At 36.7% G+C, this 22,417-nt stretch overlaps 1 protein-coding gene across 1 annotated transcript in view; it reads right to left on the bottom strand.

Moving 5' to 3' along the window:
* The window catches only part of LRP1B (LDL receptor related protein 1B), a 750,266-nt gene that overhangs the window by 290,578 nt on the left and 437,271 nt on the right, over nt 1-22,417 (bottom strand). The window contains exons 8-13 of the mRNA XM_064515494.1: nt 19,620-19,842; nt 16,594-16,765; nt 14,462-14,605; nt 12,798-13,034; nt 4,032-4,212; nt 921-1,140 (exon numbers count right to left, since the gene is read on the bottom strand). Of these exons, the coding sequence (XP_064371564.1) occupies nt 921-1,140; nt 4,032-4,212; nt 12,798-13,034; nt 14,462-14,605; nt 16,594-16,765; nt 19,620-19,842 (1,177 nt within the window). The remainder of the gene's footprint in view (nt 1-920; nt 1,141-4,031; nt 4,213-12,797; nt 13,035-14,461; nt 14,606-16,593; nt 16,766-19,619; nt 19,843-22,417) is intronic.

Below are 22,417 nucleotides of genomic sequence, written 5' to 3'. Positions count from 1 at the left end.
ATCATCCAGTATAAAGCTTTTTAAAAGCAATGTGAGTTTGTACATGGACAAATCTCAAGCAGGACTGTGTCTACAGTTACTATTCTCAATATGGGAGATCTGCATACTGGTCCTAGAAAGGCCATCATGCAGAGGGAATCATGAGTAAAGGATGAAGGAGAAATCAAAACATACGTATGTTTTGCCACAAAATCCTTACTCAAATGTAAAAGGATACTTCAACGCTTTGCATTTTCAATTAGGACCGACATAAAAATCTCAAGTGTCAGGGTCCTAATTTTATGAAGCATTATTCCTCTCATTCCCTAAATTATCAGATTCCGGCCTGATCTTCAACTGTTTTCCAGATGTCTGTTCCAGGCTTGAGCTGAAAGCTAGTGCTACTTCTACAAAACAACACACAGCTTCTGTACAGACTTGTAGCTAGCTATGAAAGCAATCAGTAACAACTAAAAAAATATCTCTCCATTATTGACTGGACTTTGTTGAGTGTTTCCCCCCTGCACTCACAACAAATGCTCAAAGAAGGCCTTGAGATTCATGGGAACCAGCATAATCAGTTAAGTTATATAAAGTGTCTCTCTGGCAGAGCCAAAGGAATGTGTTCAGTTTCTTTCTACTGGAAAGCTCTTTGCAGTTTGATAGTTCAGTCAAAATGCAATTCATTGACACATGAGAAAAACAGATTTAAAAAAGAACAAAAAAATTAACTTCTCTGTCAGTCTCTCAAGCTGAAAATTTTAATCTACACTATGTTCTACGGGAGATGATTGCTAACATCATTCTTTTCAACAGAGGTGACACTGGACATGCAGCAGGGTTATCCAGCCTTTAAAAAACTTGAAAAGTATTTTTAACATAACACAATGAAGCTCAGGGAAAGAGCATGCCTGTGGCAAAAAGCAGTATTTTTCTTTTACCTTTCTGTCAGTTCCATTCAAAAATATCCTTTCAATGTGATCATAATAGGCATCACACCAGTATAATACATTCGCATTATAGTCCAGAGTTAGACCATTTGGCCATAGCATCTTTGATGTTACAAATATCTGCCGACTGTAGCCATCCATCCATGCCTTCTCAATTCTTCCCACACTGTCATCTATTTCATCTTCTTCCCAGTCTGTCCAATACATCCAGCTATGAAATTATAAAAATGAACATTCAGATTCCATTTTAACCATCTGAATCATATCCTAAATCTGTAACAAATTTTGCAACTGCATACCCAAAAGTCAGTAGGATTTTGTCTTTTTTATGTTTCTTTCCACTGCTATTTCTAAATGGACTACTCTTTATAACTTGAGAAAAATCCCTTTTTGTTAAGTGTCATTTCAGTAGCATTCCGTACACATGGAAAGTATTGAATTATATGAATACCAAATGGGTTAATTGACATGAGAAGTGAAAGAACTGTTTGAGGCCTTGTTTAATCACAACAAAATAATGATTTTTTTTTAAACCAGCAACTATTGACTTTGTCACAAATTTCAGACTTCTGACCGGTATTTTTTTGGCTGAGTCTAATTTGCTTTTATGATGCAAATCTGCTTTTTATTACACTTAATAGTATCAAAAAAGCTGCAATTCATGAATTAATTGCACTCTAGTTTAATAGCCACAGGATAACCTTGACATTCTAAGAACTTCACATCACATGTGAAAGCAGCCAAATTACTCAAAAACTATTAGGAGCAGAATGTCCCTTACAAAAATGTTTAGAAAGAGAAATGTCTAGAAAAAAATATCTGCAAAAAAAAAAAAAAAAAAAAAAGCAGCTAGTAGACAGTTTTAGCATACTATATGCCAAGGTTTTATGGTACACAGTGGAGCAGTGTACCTACCCTACATTTCTTTTACTGTTTCTTTCCTTACTGAATGAATCTGATTTTAAGCTTTTATTACAAAATTTGCTGGTGACAACTCTGATTCCAGTGATTTAAAATATACAATTCTAACTTACACAAAAGCTGAAAGGAGCAAATGTGCTAAGTACCACCAGCTTTTGTAGGAAAAAATGCACACGAGCCTGTAGGTCACCTATGAAACCTCAAAAGAGCATCCAGATCATATGACGCACAGTAACATCAAGATAGTGAAAATATCTACTACAGAAAAGGCTTATTTAAGGTCAAATCTAGGATTTTTAATATTAAGCCTTAAACAGAGGAAAAACGTCATATGGATCTTAAACAAATATCATCCTTCTTATGAATATTAAAGGTGTCATGACTTAATTAGTATTTACGTGCCTTACCTTTGATTTCACCGGATTTATGCTTCTAAAATTCTACAATTTCCCTGATATAACTTGTGTGATCTCTATTCACTTAACCTGTCTGTACTTTGACACGTAAAGTATGCGAATTTTAATTCTAGGAGTCCCCATGTTTCCAAAGGATATGAAGTATTTCGCTGAAAAATATTTTTGCTATCAAATCCATTCAGATTAGAACATATTCATGTAAATGATGCCAAACCTGCTGATCAAGAATTTTATTCAGTACACTTTTATGTATAACCACAATGTGATTAAATAGATTTTTACACAACGCATTGCAAAATACAAAGAAAAGATTGTATTATCATTACACAGGTCTACAGATATGCAAATATACCATTTGTTCCTTTTATATCTCTTCCAAGTCATACAGATTTTTTCTTTTTTTAACTATCTTTGTAAATATACATTAAGAACGCCAACTAGTTCTCAATCCGTGAAGTTTATGGCCTTGACTGTATGTTTGACTCAAACAACACTAGGTTTAATCACAAAATTAGAAAACTTGCTGAGTCTCTAAAACCCAAGCAAAGACCCAGGTCAGTACAGTACTTATTTTATTGGAAGAAAAAATATGTTTTACAAATATTTACATGACTGCTAAAGAGCAATTAATGAGGTTTTTTCCATTAACTTTTTGTCTGTACTTATTCTAGGTACCATGTCATTTGCTAAAACATTCTTACACTAATGAACATTTACATTAATATGTTTTAATTGTATCTCAAAAGGTAGTTAATACTTCCACATTTGTTAGTACCATGTCATTTGCTAAAACATTCTTACACTAATGAACATTTACATTAATATGTTTTAATTGTATCTCAAAAGGTAGTTAATACTTCCACATTTGTTATCTCAAGACTAATATTTTCTAAACATAATTAAAATGCCATAATAAACGCTCTCCTTCAAGAAAAGCTTCCATGAGAAGTATAATCATGAAGGGTATGTTATTTCAATAGAAAAGTGTTTTATATAATAATCCTTTTCAGACAATACCTCTTTATAAACTTTCTATGCTGCACATCTACTGAGCTGAAAAATTTAACAGAGTAATTGTAGGCATGGTTATGGTTGGTGGTCTGATTTTACATTCCTACTATCTGACCTTATAATTAATTATAGCCTTTCCACAGTCACTTCCATTCCTCAAAGGACAAATTCAAAAATGAAATCCTGGTAGCATAAATACATTCTTGTACTAGGAAAGCAACAATCATCAGTCCAGGCACACTAGAGTTACCTACCTACATCCTCTGGTAACAATTCCCTGAATAAATATGTACCAGTGAATTTTTAGACCTACCACAGTTGTACCAGACTAATATTATGTTCTTATTATGTAGCCTATCACAATTAATTATGTGAGAAATAAAAAGTAACTGTCTTGTTTAGACACCAGTATGTACAAGTATATCGTTATAATCGTCTTGAGAAACTGAGACTTATGAAGATAGAAATAGTGGGGAATACTGTAAAGTTTAATTAATATTAAACAATTTAACATAGAAATATATTCAGGGCTGATTCACCTTTTGCTGTAACAAATTGAGTGTATCGCATTCAAGTTAACTTGACATAGATCAGTATTTCGGCATATACATTATCCTGAAGACTTCAGGAAGAATACTGGACAGGAATTACAGATAAACTTCTACATGGATCTAAACACCCATCCCAAGCAAAATTCAATCCTATATTTATTTATAGTATAAAAACATGCATAAAAAATTAGTCTACTTCATACCCATTGACAGGATCAACAACAATTCCTCTTGGATGGGACATGTCTCCCTCTAACAAAGTTTTTCGACTCTGAGCGGCTTTTTCCAACCTGGCTACAGTGATTGTTTTCCTGTGGCCATCATTTGTCCAATAAAGATTATTTCCAATCCAATCCACTGCTATGCCTTCTACATTATCAAGGTCTGTTAAAAAAAAAAAAGAAACAGTAAGAAGAGATTAAGGTTACGTTCATGTTCTAACACTATTCTTTAGTGTCAACAATGGACAATATAAGGCAAGTATTGCTAAATTAAATTATTTTCTTGAATTGGAATTATATATGCTGGAATACGATGTTAAAATTTGCTGTGTTTGTCAGAATTTGTCTTTGCTGAAAATACCCTACAAAAGATAAAGACTGATCATAAAACTTCTATATTAAGCTGTAGGTCTTCATATGATAACTACAGTCGGTATTGGGCAAATCACCATTGAACAAAATCCTACTTAATTTTAACTCTAAATAATAGTATTACCTGAGTCAAGAATAGCTTCCAAGATCTGCTCTCAGTATTATATCACAGCATTGTCTCTAAATTATCTTGTTTTTACTCAAATCTCAAATATAATTCCTATTAATAAGCAAAATATACATTTAATAAGTATTTGCTCCATGTCCCTTGATACTGCAAAACACATGAGCAAGCATATCACAACAGTTTGAATTCCTCTCCATGCCTTAGTATATGAGCAAACAATTAACACTGTAAGCAGTATACAAGCAAAGAGCAATACTACTACTGGATGTGCCAACAGGTTCATGAGTCCACCAAGCACCAAAATGGGTCAACAACGTTCATTCAATACAACACAGGCATTTCCACATTTGAGAAGTAAAACAATGCTCTGAACAGCAAAGTCTCCAAGCTTGTCCAATATGCTGCAGTGTTAACTGAGCTCTGCCTTTTTCGTCATGCTCACAAATTTTTAAATCCACAGCACTGGATCTCTAAAGGGTTTCCCATACTTCTTCATCACATCCTTCCTCTTTCTTCCAGGAAGATCTGTTAAGTCCCAGTGTGTATGGTGGGGATAAGCAGAATTTCTGCTCATTCCTGACCTTTATAGTGTTGTTGAGGTCGACAACACTACCAGATTTTACGCATCATCCTTTACCATGCTGCTGATCTTACACTAGCCTTCTGGCGTGGTACCCCCTGCACCAGACCATCAGAGCATTTGGGACGTGATCTCAGTTAACCACCTTTTTGGGATCCCTCTCCCTCACCTGCAAACACACCTCAGCTGCCCAAGCACCTGTGGTCTGTTACACTGTTCTTCCCAGGCCTTCCACAGAGCACCTCGCTCACGGTATCAGGGCCATCACTCCACACATCCCTCCATCGGCCGACACCGAAGACTTACTCCACCACACATGACAGTGGCTGCAAGAAGCACAGGCCCCCAAACTCCCCAGACCTCTGCTCTCCCGAGCCAAAAGCTGCACGCCGCTTGCTCCGGCTTCCCTGCTGCCACAGCCTCTGCACGGCGGCTGCTCCAGTCCTCCCGGGCTCCTGTGGTGTGCTCACACCGCTCCCGCAGGTCTGCTTCATCACAGGAACTGGGGCTGCCCGAAAGGCCTCTGTTACTAATTTGCCAAAGTCCTGAAGTTCTTTTGCTCAGCGTTTCGGGATCACTCCATGGCAGTCGTTTGAAGCTCACTCACCGCTCCTGTAGCCGATTCCTGACCAAGGGTGCCTGCCGCACTGAGCACTTGCTAACACCTCTGTTAGCCTGCCTTTTTGCACCATTGCCGTGACAGCCCAGCTCTGCCGAGCGGTGCCAGCGCCCCAGAGCTCTGCTCGGAGCACACGGCACACCCTCTGCCCCCACCGGCAGCAGCACCCCTCCCTCCCAGTGCTTCACAGCCACCCCAGCTCCTCCGCCGCTCCCGGCCTAATTTCCCTGGATCCTGCGGGTGGGGACTGCGCTCCCGGGCCACTGGAGCATGGGCTTGAAGCAGGCACCCGTCTTGTCCCATCACAACCGCCTTCCCATCCCTTACGGGTTTCTCGGCTCCCTTCAGACCCTTCTTTTCCCCACTTTTTGCATGGTGTTCAGGCTTAGCCCGACGGACACGACGAGCGGGTCTCTCACACCACAGGTTCCTAACCCCAGAGGCACAGCTCCTCCCGGAGTCTCAAAACCACTCCAGTTACCCCAGCTCCAGACCACGACAGGCCCTGCAGCTGCCCGCAACTCCCCTCCCCTTCCTCCCCCAATTACTGAAAGCCTCGAATCGCCGAACTTTACTCAAGTCAATTTGCTGCCAGCTGACACAAGCATCTGAACCCAGAAACACACAAACACTTACCTTTCCCCCTCCCCAATCTCAACTTTATTTACTGTCGCTGCAGGTTACACTCACTCCGTGCAAATCCCTGCGGCGCAGGAGGCGCTGCGCCTGACCCTTTTTTTTTGGCACCCAACACTTAACGACCACCTGCTACCCTGCTCCTTAGTGCCCTGGCTGTGGGGTGGGCACCCCATGGCCCCTCGGGGGTGTTCCCCTGCTGTGGATATCCCTCCTGCCTGTGGATTTCTTTGCACTGGCACCACACTCCCTTGCCTGGTCGCAGACCAGCCGCGCGATGCGTTTCCACTTCGCCTCAGGGCTGGCTGGAACCGGTTCCAACCGGTCCTGACTGGCCTCGACCAGCCCTGGGCCGCTGGTGGCCGCCCCGCCCTGCCCCGCCCTCACAGCGTCCCTCACGCTCCCGCCTCGCCCTGGCAAAACGCATGTGCCCGGAGTTCAATGCCGTCAAGTCTGAGCCGCACACGCATTACCCTTCACCTCTACCTTTCATTTCCTCCTGGCCCCAATTCATTCTTGAAGGTAAGGAAACTTTAGGTGCTTTAATATCCTCTGCAAGGTCCAATTTCGGGTGGAAATTCTCATTTTATTGTGATATTGTTTGATACCGTATCGTAGTTAGCAGAGTCTGTGCTCCAAATGTTATCCAATACAGCCTTCAGGTACAGTTATGTTTTTAATACTGTTGGAAAGTTTTCTCTCCACAACCAAATCATGTGGCATCTCAGTTCATGACAGTGGCTCCTACTGTACTCTTAACCCAGGTCCTTGGGGAAAAGCACTCCTTTGTCCATAACTGAAGAAGTCTGTGCCAGAGCCAGCACATGAACCTGGATATTCAAACTTCAAAAGCATGATAAGTTATCCCTCATTCTTATCTGCATCACTTCCTTGCCTCTTTCTTTGATTTGGGCATTGTTTTTCCTCTCTCCATTTTGTAATGAAATAATTTAATCCTCTTACTTATTTTTCCTGGATCTTTCCTTTTTTATTAAAAAAAATAAAATCAGATAACAATGTAATAGCTTCAGCTTTTGTGTTCCTATCAAGTCTGAGCCTAAGAATTTACAAGACCCATTTGAATTGTAATGTCTCCCTCTACTTCCATAACAGGGAAGGTCAGTGGGGCTGAACAGTTAAAAAAAACCCCAAAACCGAAGTCCTCATTGCTCTGATGCTGCTTGAAAATGTGGGTTGTATTACTTGTATGTAAGATACACAATACTGCTAAGGTACAATTTCAGTGATGGGAATCATCAAAAACTGAAGAAAGGAATGTAAATTACTTTTTCTGTTCACATTTGTGGAGGCTATGGTGTCTAGACTCAAACTTTCATCAGATTATTTCTTTCTCACTAGTGTTAGCATCACTTTCTAATCAAGAGTAAAGTCTCTTGAAAGGTTTTGTCAGAACAAACATGAAACAGAGATTTTTATCACAGTGTAACAAAATATTCATTAATGTATTGCCATTTTTAAAGAAATGCTGATGTGACAAAAATCACTGATCCTGCTTAAATTCTGCTTATGCCAGATATGCATGTAAAAATCGGCTAAATCGAACACAACTGTTTACTATTTGAATTGTGCTGGCACAAATTTCATGTAATTTAACTGTCAGCTTTCTTCTGAACAATCTCACAATATCTCTTGCAGTTCTAGTTTGGGACATTTCAAAATGTTCATTTTAATCGTTTACAGCAACAGCATTGTGGCATGCCACTGTATTGCCATAGTCTAAAACATCAGTCAAATTTCAGTACCCTGTAATACAATCAGTATCTACCAATGGAAAGGTCTTACTTATTAAGATTTGTAACTTCAACACACCTAAGTATTTTTTGCAGTGTATCAGCCATGTTTTCCTTGGGACAAACTTTTCAACAATAATATTTGCTAGACCCAAACACCTTTACTGGTTATGGCTCGAATAATCTATCTTCTTCCCTACAAGAAACCAGTAAAATTTTTCACGATGGATTCGAATGTAAAGCTCTCTTACTGTGTCACAATATACATAACTTATTTAGTGCAGCACAGAAAACTTTCAGCTTACTACAAACCACAGATAACATATGGTATGTCATCAGCAAAACACAAAGATAAAATATAACGGTTTTACCCAATAACTGAAATATTGGGCTTTTTATACACTTGGATGCAATAACAGCATCTGTAAAAGGTGCTGTTACAATCTCAATAGCATTGAGCATTGTAACATGATAAATTACTTCATGGCCTTTTTGTTGAACTGTTTTACAGTGTTTTATAAAACCACCATATTCCCTATCAAGTTAATAGAACTGTAATGTCTGCCAGTGCAAAATGTTTCATTTTTCCTAGTTTTTTATAACTATTTCCTTTAAAGAAAAATGCACAGCAGAATGGATTTAATATGTAAGGTTGAAATATACTAAAATTATGATACAGACTCACATAGTATACCAAAACTCAAAAATGACAAGAATCCATGACATCTATAATTCACCCTATTGACACAGGTATTTCAGTACTTACATTTTCACTTTTTATAATAGAAAATTAAAAGCAACTCAAGTGGCTAATGAAAGTCATAGCGTGACAGCTAATTAATATTTTTAAAACTGCTTTTTCCCTTACAAATATCATCTCTCTGGGCACAATGGCAGTGGGTAAACAGCATAACTTCATAGAGAGAAACACACAGATGAGATAATTCATTTTTACCATAAAAGGAAGGGAATTTTTGTCACTATCATAGAATTTTCCAGGTTCATGGCCATTGTTTTGTGTGTTGTTTCTTGGTTCCTTTGCTAGGTTCCTTTTAAAAGGCAGTGTCAGCAAATTTTAAATTGTCTTCTTTGGGAGCTCAATACAAGGAAAAGGACTAAACAGCCCCTCACAGTGTTTAGCTCAGCTACTGGATAGGCAAGAACAGAAGGATGAGGAGTTTCCTGCAGTCCAACATGGGCTGTGAAGCACACAGCCAGCAATGAATTTGTTGGATGCAGATGTCAACAGCTGATTTTATCACACTGGATTAACAGCTTCCAGTAAAACCCTGAACTGTGTCATAACTAAGGTCAATAAATCTATGCAGTAACACTATTGCCCTTTCTTATACATGACAAGCTTTTGAGGCTTTCCACACTGAGAATATTTCCATAAAATATGTTCACTTTGAACCATCATAAAGTATGAACTGTATAAGTAACAACAGCAAAACTAAATATTAGATTGGAATGTGAGATACCTAGCATTCAGGAAGTAAAAACCATCAAAAATTTTTAATCAGCTAAAAATTACAAGTATATTGCTCCAAGTCTTTTCAGTCTCTTATAATATTTACCGTATCTGAGCTACTGTGCTTTGCATAATAATTTTGGAATATCTAACCATCTAAACCAAATACAATCTGGAGTCAAAAAATCAAAGGGTAATTAGATATTAAGTATGTCACAAAGCTTTAAAATAAGGAAAATTCTACACTAGAATTTTATAGAGTGTAAGTTCCAAGTTAGGATTTAGGATTCACTTTTATGTAACTGTCGAAAAGAACAAAATAGTGGCCGTTCCAGTTAACCAAAGTTTATTTGATTCCAGTGGGTCAGGATTTCTAAAATGAAGCACTTTCCATACAAAAAGAATGAGGTATGACAGTGAATAAAATGCCATTTGATAAGTAAAATTAATACTTGGAATTCTGGAAATCCTACCAGAATTTTACAATCAACAGTAATATGTGACATCCATGTATACTGAATATAGAGATTATTAAAAAGACTGATCATATCTCTAAAGGCAATGATTTGCCTTTAAAATGATTTTAAAGATATTAGAAATTATAAGCATGGAATGTAGTATGTCACAGAACTGCATAGCTCATTGATACTAGTTAAATCTTGCCTAAAATGCTAGATTAATATGAGAACAGATGAAAAAAAATAGTTCTTCCATATACCAGCAGCTATACAGCTTCTAAAAATATTTACAAACTTACATTGATTTTGTTTGAAAAAGAAGTTAGCCCTTGCCCAACTTTGCTAATATTAATAAGTGAGTAATAGACAACTTCTAAGGTTCACAGTGACCCTAAACAACACAAAGGAGACAAAGAAATGTAAAAAAGAGAGTTCCTCTTTATGTTACTCCAGCTGAGCAATCTTTAAATCCCTTTTTAAAATTTTCTGGTTTATTTCATTTTTAATTTAAAAATGGATTACAAGTGTACCTTTGAAACCTTAATTATAGCAATTTCTATTACTGGCGAAATTAAACTACTACTGCAGTTGTGCTGCCAACTTTGGGATAGGCCTTGCTATGGGCTGTCAAATAGTTACCAATGTTACACAGCAGTTTATTATCAGAAATGAAGAATAAGAAATCACAGCTGCAACTATATGAGAAATCAAACTCCAGCAGTGTAAGGTGCTCAGCACTCCCAATTCACAGTCAACAGCTTCTAGGATCAGGCTCTCATGTAGGCAGACTGTAATTATGGGAGCTGTAGTGTTGTTTGAGCTAGCATATCTGTTCTTACAAAATGTGATAGTCACAAAAAATGACAACTTCTAATCTGAGAAGTGACACCTACCACAGATAGAGCTCCTTAGCAGCATGCCATTCAGAGCAAATATTAAACCACCTCCTGACACACCTGTTTTTCTCTAGTAGCCTTCCACGAAGGACCGATTTAATCTATCCCTGCTGAGTTCTTGAGAGCTGACAAGAAGAAAAACGGAGGTAGTATGGCTGGAGGCCATATTAATTTTTTAAATCATGAAAAATACATTAACAAGTGTTCTTTTAAACATACTTTAAAGTTATGAAACTATACCAACCTGAATGTATAGAATGTAAGCTCCTGGGGAAGGAGTGAGGGGAGATATACAGTGAAATTTTATTTTTATTTGTAAGTATTACAGCCACCAATAATAGATCACAGATGAACCATAATTCATTTGATGATGCTCTGGCATTTTGCTATATTTATAAAATGTAGAAATTACAGTTAGACTTTATTTAGAAGAGTATCTTGCATCAGGTGATTTGGTATGCAAAGTTTATTCATGTCTGTGTGTTCGATTAGACTAACTTCAGCCTCTCAGATACCTTTCAGCAAGGGTGCTCCTTGTTACTACCTTACAATGTATAAATTCACATGCCATCCACTCTTGCTATACGCAGCATTTGGATTACTTTGATTTAAAATGAAATTTGTGTTGTTTAATAAAGGAAGGCCAGCAATGAAAGTTCTTTGATATATATTATCCATTTCTATATTCACAGTGAACTGAAGAATTATCAGGTAGACAGCAGAGAGTTCAGTATTTGCTCAGATAGCTGCCCTTTATTAGGCAATCACCAAGATACGGTCGAAAGCCATCCATTCCCTGTAGCTACCACTGAAGGGACTGTTGTGCAGACTCTGAGGTCTGCGAAGAGACAAAATATCAAAACATCCCCATATCACCTCAAGCTGGTGATACTGTCTCTGGGATGGTTGGATTGAAACATGGGAATGAGTGTTATGAATGGCAGCGAATGAAAATCCCTGTCTCAAAGCAATGGTATTATTTCAGTTATTTTTATTACCTCAAGCTTGAATTTACAAATAAACAGATTGAGCTCTCTGAAGGCCAAGACAGATATTCATAGAGCTTTTCTCTTGAGTACTAGAAAATAATTACTGTAAAAGAGATTTCAACTGAGGCAGTGCTTATCTCCTGCTGAAGCAGTCTTTCATGAAAAAGATTCACAAAAAGAAAAAGAAGGATGGGTTGACAGACTGGAGGTTTAATCACTGAAAACAATATTTAGTATCAAAAGATGTGAATCTAGACCAGAAAGATTCTGTGAAGTGTGGTGGGAGAGGTAGAACGTAGTGAACTGCTATTACTTTTCCCACTGCTATAATATATGGGACAAACTTGTTAATTCAGGGTTCCCAAGAATGTTCAGGTCTTCCTCTTGCTTCCACAAATAGAAGGAAAATGCATCAGGACAGACAAAGTTAAATCACCTACATTTTCTTTTCTTCTAATGAATTTGCAAGTGACAGCACAACAGGAAGTCTCATTCGGCAAAACTACTTGAATAAGCATCAGCAAGGATATGGAATGGCTCCATGGACAATTACCAAGAACTACATTATGGATCCATTGTATCTAACTCACTGAAAGAATTCAGTGGAGAGGCAGAGTAGAGACTAAATGGGCAATGTAAAAATTCACAACACAGCAACTTAACCTAACTTACTATTTCTGGACTCAGGAAATATAAACAGGGAGTTGTAAGAAAAGAAATATTTCCAACTGTGCACAAGGTCTAGTTTGGGTGTGTTTTCAATTGGATACTTAAAATTATCTGTGGAGATAAGTTCAGCTTCTCCTTAGTGAGATTCTCTGGTTGTCACTATTAGTTAACATTGCCTACCATCTTTGAGGATTGTTTCTCGCTCTGTGCCATCAATTTTCTGTCGTCCAATTAGGAAACTGGTAGTATCAGCAAAGTAAATGTAATTGGTCTCAGCATGGAAGTCCAGAGCACGAGGATTGACTAAATTTTCTATAGGGATCATGTATTCATCAGATACTCTGGTATTCAGGTCCATTCCCCGTATTATTCCTGGGCGTCCCTTTCCATAAAAAAGAAACAGTTCATTCTTTGGTCCTGCAAAAGAAAGATTACAAACATAAACAACTGATGCTGCCTAATCTTCTTTTACAGTGCGTAATGTCAACTGCTTAATTAACTCGCACAATTAGTAGGGGGGCAGGAGTGTTATTCAATACCAAAAATTAAACTCTCAAATATTCTGAAGGTAACTAAACTCAAGAAATCTAGCTAATTACATTACCTTAATTAAAATATAAACTACTTCAGTGAGCTGCTTATATCTAATTATTTTTTCTATCAAATTTCATACTGAAAAGAAATGCTAGACCGTAGAATAACTTTGTGTCTACTGTGAAATGGACATATATAGCATTGTAGGCATTTAATTTTACAATTCATTAGGCTCTATCAGGGTAATGTAGACTATGACTGAAGTAATTATTAAATCTAACAAGACCGTAAACTTCAGCGAATTCAAAACACTGATTTTTTCACCTGAAGTTTCTCTGAAACAAACAAGACAGAAAACTACATTAAATTTCTTTCAAATGGGAAGGAATAGAATGCATCAGCACACACTGTTCTTTCAAACTTAGACACAACATGTGAATACCAATATTTCTTATTTCTCAGCAGTTTTTTACAATTTAGCTAAGTAAGTTAATTACAAATAAGTTTAGTAAGGTGATTTCCTTTCCTTAAAGATACTTATAAATATCCTTAGATACTTTGTATTAGGAACATACCTCTTAAAATTCTCCTGTAGACATGAAAATATCCTTTCCCCAGAGCCCCTGAACTTTTTGTTGTTTTTGGAATTGTTAGTGAAAACCATGAGAAGTTTGATTGAGGCCAAAAGTATCTACTTACGAGCATTCATCAAAGTAACTAAGTTAACTTCATCTAAACTAAATCAGTGCCTTTTGGTCAAGAAACCAGACAAAAACAGGCCTTTTCCAAAACCTTCAGGACTGTCCCTTTGGCTGCAGGTGACCAACACACGGTGTTTTTCTTGTAGTGCTAGGTATAAGTATAATTACTCAAATCAAGATTTCCTTTTGCAAACTATTACAAGGAAAAACCGTGCTCATGTTCACGTGAAGGGTCTGCTTCTCAGTGGTAAGTTGACTATATGGGTAGAAATTAACGGCGATGGGAACTATTTAGCAGCATTTCAGTACTTAGGTAGTATGAGAATGCACAGTTTATAAAAAAAGAAGAAAACTGTTAAACTGAAAACTTCTGATGGTTTTTAGAATTCTTTAAAGAGCATCCCAGGTTTAATTTGTCACTTCTATAAACTGAGTCCAATCAAATAATTTTAAGGGAATAAAAGGAGTATATAAACAAAGTGTCAGATACATGATGCAAGCAAATTTTACCTGAAAACAGCCTGTGTTATTTCTATTGTTATTGATATTGTTTTTAAATAACACCTGAAATAATAGCAGCTGGCAAACTCTTTGATTTTAAAAACATACTTTTGCATGACCTGCCATCACTTCCCAAGATGAAGCCAGTCCTGCAGCGACAAGTCCGTGTTTTGTAGTTGCTGCTGAGCAGACAGATGTGTGAGCATCCCCCTGGCATTCCATACAGGTCCACTTCACACGCATGGCTTCTGACTGCAACAAGTGAAAAACAGCATGATTGAAACCCATTTAAGGCAAAGTAATTATATGCATCAACATGTGGAGGGTTACAGAAAAAAAGTGAATTTGTATCACAATCAATCTTTCCCAAGAATATAACTGTAAAAAAAGATGTTTCTTTTAAATGATGCCCAAAGTTGACAAATACATGAATCTGAAGCACTATTTTGTGGCTATCAACCCATATCCCCCAGTGGTGCATGTAATCACCTCTTTTTGAATAAGTTTTTACATAGGCATTTGCCAGACAGCACTCCCTCGGGGTAACTGGCTCATTGACTCTCCACCCCCCATCTCTTTTTTTTATAAGAGAACCAAGTGAATCCAATGCCAATCCAGTTCACTAATCATTCGACACCATTAGACAACACCATTTTGGGGCAAATACCTATGCAGAAACTACAGAACAGCAAGAGCCTTGTAGTCTTTTTCCTGTATTTGAACAGTAGGGACATAAATCCAACTGTAGTACCCAAAGGATTCCTTTCCCTTGACATCATATTTTCAAATGCACAGTTCTAAATTAGCACACTAATACACCAAATTCATTTAAAAAAAAAAATCCTCTTCAACTAAGTCTGATCAGAGAGCAACATCTATCCTGCATTTGCTAAACTGGCTCACAATAAACCAATGGTATTTTAGCTCAAAACACTGGTTTTCTTTTCTGTCTCCATCCTCTCAAGCTTTGTAGCTGTTTTTCAACAAGTAATCCAGTGGTTTAAGGTCAATATTGTTAGAGGTATACAGAAACTTTACCAAGCTGAGATAGCCTTTACAGCAAATCTTGAAAGCAACAAACATGTTCATTCAAAAGGAAGTAACTAGCAGAGTCAACCAAGGGCAAGAGCAGGTAGAGTAATCACAAAGGATGCAATAAAAGATACACTGTAATCATGTCCCTCCTATACTCAAGGTCTCTGACTCCCTCAGGGGTACAGGAGGTCGGCCTGTAGCAAGGACAGCGTCCTCACAGCGTTCTTCTGGCACTCACATCTGCAAACTGATGCCCTGGGCTATACGATGAAAATTTTTTCATCCAATCAACATCAATTTAGAGCTTGCTACCACTTCAGAAACTTTTCTAAAAGCAGTCAGTCTGTTTAATAACATTGATGTTGATCCCCAGAACTGATATGTTAGCTTTTATGTCCAAGCAGCTATGGCAAGGATTTTAGTATTTATTGCTATCAGTCATATCAAAACCCCCTCATTGATAAAGTGTAATTGCAAACATTTTAGATCTTGTAATCTTTGCACAAAGTTCCTACAAATCATACTGCTCTTCTGGATGCAGAAAGGATGCAATCAGACCCATGATTAGAGTCATACAGGACTGTGGATTAAGGAATTTGCTATTTTATGAAAAATTCTGAGATTATAGGAAGTTTTCATTCTAGACTAAAATGCAAATTTCTTTCACAAAAGGGAAAGAGTTAATTATTCAAACTGAGGAAAACTGAAAAGCAATTCCCCATCTCACTAGCTGCTGGGCTGGCAGTTAGGCAGGCTAGCTGCCCAAATCTACATGCTTTTTGCAGCCTCAAAGGCAGAGGCAGGAAGCTCGACTCCCTCAAGGTTTGCCATCTGTCTGAATAGCTCTCTGGAGACCCTGGGAGACCAGCAATCTGAGAGGTCTGAGACCAAACCAGGTGGGCAACACCAGACATCTAACAATTTTGAAGAGTGTTAAATTCTGTAAGCATGTCTGTGTGGAGTCCAAGAACTTGCAAACCAGGGCCTTCAGCAGTTCTCCAAACCACACGCTAAGGAGCCAGTTCTGTTAGGAGCTTAGCGAAGCAGGAGAACAGGCACAAGGCGAAGGATGCCATCCACAGTTCTGCTGCAGTGACCCATTTTCACTGCATCTTCTGATGGGAAATTCTACACAAATATTTTTGACCACATATCCACCTCTTTGCTGGTTTTCTGTTTCTTAGAAAGAGGAATTTTGATCCTACCTGCTATTTGAGTTCTTTTCTGGTATACGCGGATCTCTTTAGCATTTTCGAGTTTAGTAAGAGACTGAACATCAGTGCCATTATATCTGTTTATTCGTAAAATGCTGAAGTTATCTGAATTAACTGCATATAAGTAGTTTTCAAATACTGCTATACCACAGAGATGCCTAACCTGGAAAAGAGAAAAAGAATCATTATTTTAGCTATTTTAGCTATTTCTCTTTTTTAGAAACATCAAATAAAAATGTGAAATGTACATGCTAAACCATACAGAATAATTTCTGCATAAAGCGATACATATTTGTAAAACTAAATGAAAATTACACTACAAGTATAGCTCACATTCTTGTAATCATAAGCTTATGGTAAAAAAAAGTTTTGTACAAGAAAAAGAAAATTTAAAACATTAAGCTTTCCGAATTCGTCTGTTCTCTGAATTTCCCATTTCTCTGTCTTTAAAATTATAAAGTCTGGCATGCTGTGCTAAGTGAATGCATTAGTATTAACTAATATTAATTAGCTAACTAGTAATGCATATTAATATTAGCTAGTGTTTCACTAATAAATATAGTAAATGAACTAGCAAAAACCTTTTTTTCTGTGTACAGAGAACAGTGAATAGGTTGAATGTATGTATTTTTTAATTATGTTGTGACCAAAGCCAGGCAAATACTGCAAGATATTTTCACTGAATGTTTTCTAATAAATAAATAAATTCTCTCAGCTATGCTTGTGTTCCTTTTGTGTTGTGTCTTTGAATATGTTTGGGGTCATACAGTACTGCCAGGTATGTTTCTCAAGAAGTGAATTCTAAAATTACATTAATCTGAGATGTGTATGGGTACATGCATTCAAAATTACCCATAGTTAGTTAACCAATTACAGCTCAAACATGAAGTGTTCAATAATAGAGGTTGCGCTTGATCTATAGATTTAGAAAATGCAAAACATCTCACTAAGCAATGTGAAAACTGAATAAATTAAAGAGAATTTGTTGGTAGGTGCTCCATAAGCTGTGTCTTATTAATCAATTAATTATTCATGACAAAGTGTTTACTCAGCCCATTTACTCCTAGACTCAGACATACCTCACCAAAAAAGAATGGGTGGGGGGAGGGAAATCCTGTTGTGCATCAAAATCCCAGTCCTTTCTGGAAATTACCCCCGGTTGGCCAAATGCTTGCCTCTGTACTGTGCCCTTACCCAGTAAAAACTAACTGAAATCAACAGAAGTGTTTGATTAAGACCCAGTAAAAATTCAGTCCAATTATAGTAATGCCAGACATTGAAAAGAAAACAGCCTTGAAAATAATGATCCATCTGTACCAAATTTTTGAATTCTCTGCATTAAATCCTCTTTCTTCCCTGTTTCCATTTGCACACATTTTAAAACGTCATTATTTAACTCTCATGGCAGCTTTTCTACATTTACACTATTATGTGACTCTTTTTACAATGCATTTTATAATGCTTTAATTTATGTATTTTTGCAGTAGTTCTTACTCCTTATGCAGCTTCCCAATTATCTTATATATGAATGGAAATGTTGTTTGCTATATAGTCCTTTGAAAGCCACTCCAAGCTATCAATCATAAAAGCCCTTATCATCTGAAAAGTATATCTTTTGATGTGCTTGGGTTTATGAAATAAACTTACCCCTAAAACTTCTTGGGAATAGTTTTCTGGTTTGCTCTTTCCTTGGACTAACTATGAGTAGCATGGAGTAACTAAGTCACATTCAATCCCAACAAATGCAAGCACAAAAAACAGTGAAATCACCAGTTTTTCATTAGAGTGGAAAGACAATCAATACGCTTGTTCTTCTGTGATAACAGTGACCAATTTAAAAGCCTAACTTTTTTATACTTGTCACCCTTTCAGTTCATCTATATTGAAAGAATCATCTTTCTCCCTTCTTAGAATTTAAGATTTAATTAGAAATCCTTTTTTGTATCCAAATTTCAGATAAGAGAAAGAACAAGCCTCTCTCCTAAGACACAAGTATGTACAACTCAGATCAAGTCTGTTAAACTGTTAGTTTCTTTTCTAAGTATCTGTTCCCGAAATGTCACCCCCCAAAAAAAGTTTACAAGACCTGCCATTCCAGAACAACTGGCTAAAGACTGTGGCTAGATCATTTTACAGTAAGAAAGGGAGCATTTCACTAAAAATAGGAAGGCTTGGTGTTTGCTGTTTAGCCAGCCAATCTGGATTGTTTTCTTGTCACTGTTTCTAAATATTTTTAAATGATAGTTATATTAACCAGTTGTCTGTTGGGTAAACAGTGATTACTTGGAAGTGAGTAAAGAGCAACAGCAGAACAGGTGAAGTGTTTATTCTATCTATTTATTCATTCTTCCATATCCTATTTAACATCAGGCAGAACCAGATTTACATGTAAACTCTGTGAGACAGAGTAGCAACCAGGAATAATTCTTTACTATTTTTCTCCAGCTTTCCAACCAGCCTTTCCACAGCCGTAGAACCCTTCCTTTCCATACTACCCATTACCCCACTCTCCAAGCTAAAACAACGGATTGATGCAATCCCACGCACAGACTCGCAGGTCAGTCTTAAGGTTTATATTTATGACTCTGAACACCTGGATCAACTGTGAAGAATGCAATTGCCATCAACATAAATATGATTTGAGTGCATCTAGATTGTCTGAACAGGTGAACACCTTTTGTTATTTCTCTTCTCCCTAATAGTCTCTTCTTCCTGAATTGGCAATAGTGTCTTCTTGTCATTAATAATTTATCCCCCTTGTATTACCCCATATCTCCCCTCCAGAAGTCTCTTACAATGGAAACATGATGTATTGTTAAAGAGCCACTGCATGGAAACTTGTCTGTAAGTTGCAAAATGGGCTAAATTGCAAAAAAAAACCAAAACGTGCAGCTGAATCTTTTAAGGTCTAACTTACTTGAACAAAAAAGAAAAGAACATTACTGTAATTGCTAGCATTATGCAGGTTCATTTATTGATATCAGTACTTTTTATTGCTTTTGCAAATCAATACCTACTTGTCTGCCTTTCATTACTGTATGCCTCTTTCTTCCTTGATAGTCAACAACTTCTAGATTATCCAGATATATGTCAACCCAGTACACGTATTTATTGACGAGGTCTAGTGCAAGAGCAGTTGGTTGTTCAATTTTAGAATCTACTATCCATGTCCTGTTCATTCCATCCATGTCACATCTCTCAACCTTGGCAACATTCCCATAGTCTGTAAAGAAAAGCTTTCTGTTGAAAGAAAATAAAATGTTGTTAAGTTTCAAAGAGTGTGATCGTAATGGAAAGCTCCTGGACGCACTGTGCAAAGCAAGTTTTCACTCTTCTCCATTTCAGGGACTACTTCTATTAATAACAAATATAATACTGATAATCATATAACTGATTAACTAAAAATTTTACCAAATCTTTTAACAACTTTACAATTACATTGAATTTTCTTTCAAGTGGAACATACAGAAGTTTTCAATACATTTTACTGTGCCACAAATATACCCTTCAGCTGATACTTATTCTGTTTTTTAAATGGCTATTATTCGTATGTACAGACACTGTATTCGAATCTTAAGTATTTCTCTAAGTCTACTACCTATAAAAATAACAAAATAGTTACAAATATCAAGGAGTTGCAAAACCACAAAGCAGTTACATGGTTTAGAAAGCAATTCATTACATACAGCATTCAACAAAAACAAGTCAGCAGTACCATCAGATTAAAAGAAAGGAAGCATTTCTAAAGTAGATGCTTGGGTCTGTATTGCATTTGTATCCAGTCTTGGAAAGAAGTTCAGGACAGGACTATCAACTGTGAGAAAGCTTTAGTATGTTTCCACAAAACCTAGGAGTCATTCCATCAAAGAGTAATGGAAAATTATCAAAGACTTAAAATTGCTACTAAAGCTTCTCAACTTGATATTTGATTAGCATTCACTGGGTTTAATATTAACAAATCAATTTAGATTAACCTGACAATATTTTTACAGGATTATCTATTCGTCAGACTAAATTACATTTGCAAGCAGACGACCACCTTGCCATGACTTTAACATGTTGTAAAGAATAATCCTGTTCCAGACTGAATGTTACTAAAACTACCTTGAGAATCAGGATTTCATTTTCCAAACTAAGTGAATTATCTGCTAATTATTACCACAAATGGATGAACAGTATATCAACCTTGTGATATGTTTATATTAAATCATAGTAATTTGTAGCCTTGTTACCTCTCATAAAAAACCAACACTTTCATGCTTTAGGCTGGAAGAAATACAGAGTTGCTAAATTACCAAATGAGACCAATAACCTTTATTATTAATACCTTAGCATAAATGAGAATACATTTGAAATGTAAATGTAATTTAAAGTGTTTATGTGCAAAATATGTAAATTCAGAAAAATCACAAAGTATTTAAAGTACTAGAATTATCTATAGTATAAATACAGCAGCTGTCAAATGCTAAAATGAGTTGATCACAGAATCATAGAACAGGGCTTGAAGAGGATTTGAAAGGTCATGTAGTCCATCACCAGGCCATAAGGCAGAATAAACTTTACCTATATCATTCCTGAGGGATAACTCCATTCCTGACAGGGATTTCTATTTGTCAAAATCATTTTGAATTCCTGCCTTGTCCTTCATGGTAATTCTGTATTCCAGCTGTACTTTAAGAACATTTTAAAAAACACGTACTTAACATTCAGGTCCATATAAATCACAATGTGCATACTACAGATGATGTGAAAAGTAAAAATTATGCCTGAAAAGTGAATGTTTTATTTGGAAAAGAAACCCATACCTGTCTGTCTCTCTGTCTATCTGTCTCTGTCTGTCTGTCTGTCTATCTATCTCTATATATTTTAATCAGCAAGACCAACACCTACTAAATTTAAAATAACACTTGTTAAAACATTACATGCACTCTAGCTGACAATGTGCATTTCTGGGGATCTGATTTAGATTATTTAATGGGACTTTGTATCTCAAGATTCAGCTACTCAAATCAAAGCTCAATTTGCAATCACGAAGCTGAAATTGGTTCTAGTATGATTAGACATGCACACATCTGTATCTATCTATCATAGCTCTATCTCTATCTATTTATCTATCATCTCTAGCTACACAGCAACGATACAGACCTGCAGCAACTGACTCTACTCGTTTGCTTCGTGCACAGTATTCTTCTAGAAGACTGTGTGGTATCACATAGGGTTCTGTACGATATCACAAAACAAGCTATTAAACAGGTTGGAGATAACAATTCTTTGTCTTTTGCAAACTATCGTCTTTGGAGATCAGGAAAAAATAAAATGTGGGTATGTCAATAAAATAAATAGATACAATAAAGGGTATCTAATTTTGGTAGCGTCTCCAGCTTTCAGTGTTACAGGGGTCATTTCTGTGTTTCCTGAATACCTGTTTTATATTAACAACAGCTGTGGTAAGGAAGCTAACCTTACTGCAGGTGTAAATAACATAATTTTCATTTGAAAGATAATTTCTCTTGGAGACTGGCAATAATATAACTTTATATCCATCATTTAATGTAGAGAAAGAAGACAGTACTGAGTAAGTACTGAAAATTAAATTAAGAAAATTAAATGCTTCACCTTGCAATCTTGAAATGCAATTCTGTATTTAAAGAACTAATGCAGGTTTAAATCAGAATTTTATTACTGACACATGAAACTGACCCACAATTACACTGTCTTCCCTTTGCCTTGGGAGTTCTCAAGGATACAATTTAGTAGTATTTCTTTCTGCTTGAGCCTAATTTCCATGCTTACAAATGGTGCTGCATTTGCCCAT

The sequence above is a fragment of the Dromaius novaehollandiae genome, chromosome 7, assembly GCF_036370855.1.
Source record: "Dromaius novaehollandiae isolate bDroNov1 chromosome 7, bDroNov1.hap1, whole genome shotgun sequence".
Taxonomy (NCBI): Eukaryota; Metazoa; Chordata; class Aves; order Casuariiformes; family Dromaiidae; genus Dromaius; species Dromaius novaehollandiae.
Note: the sequence above shows the minus strand (reverse complement) of the source record. Positions and strands in the feature narration are given on the sequence as shown.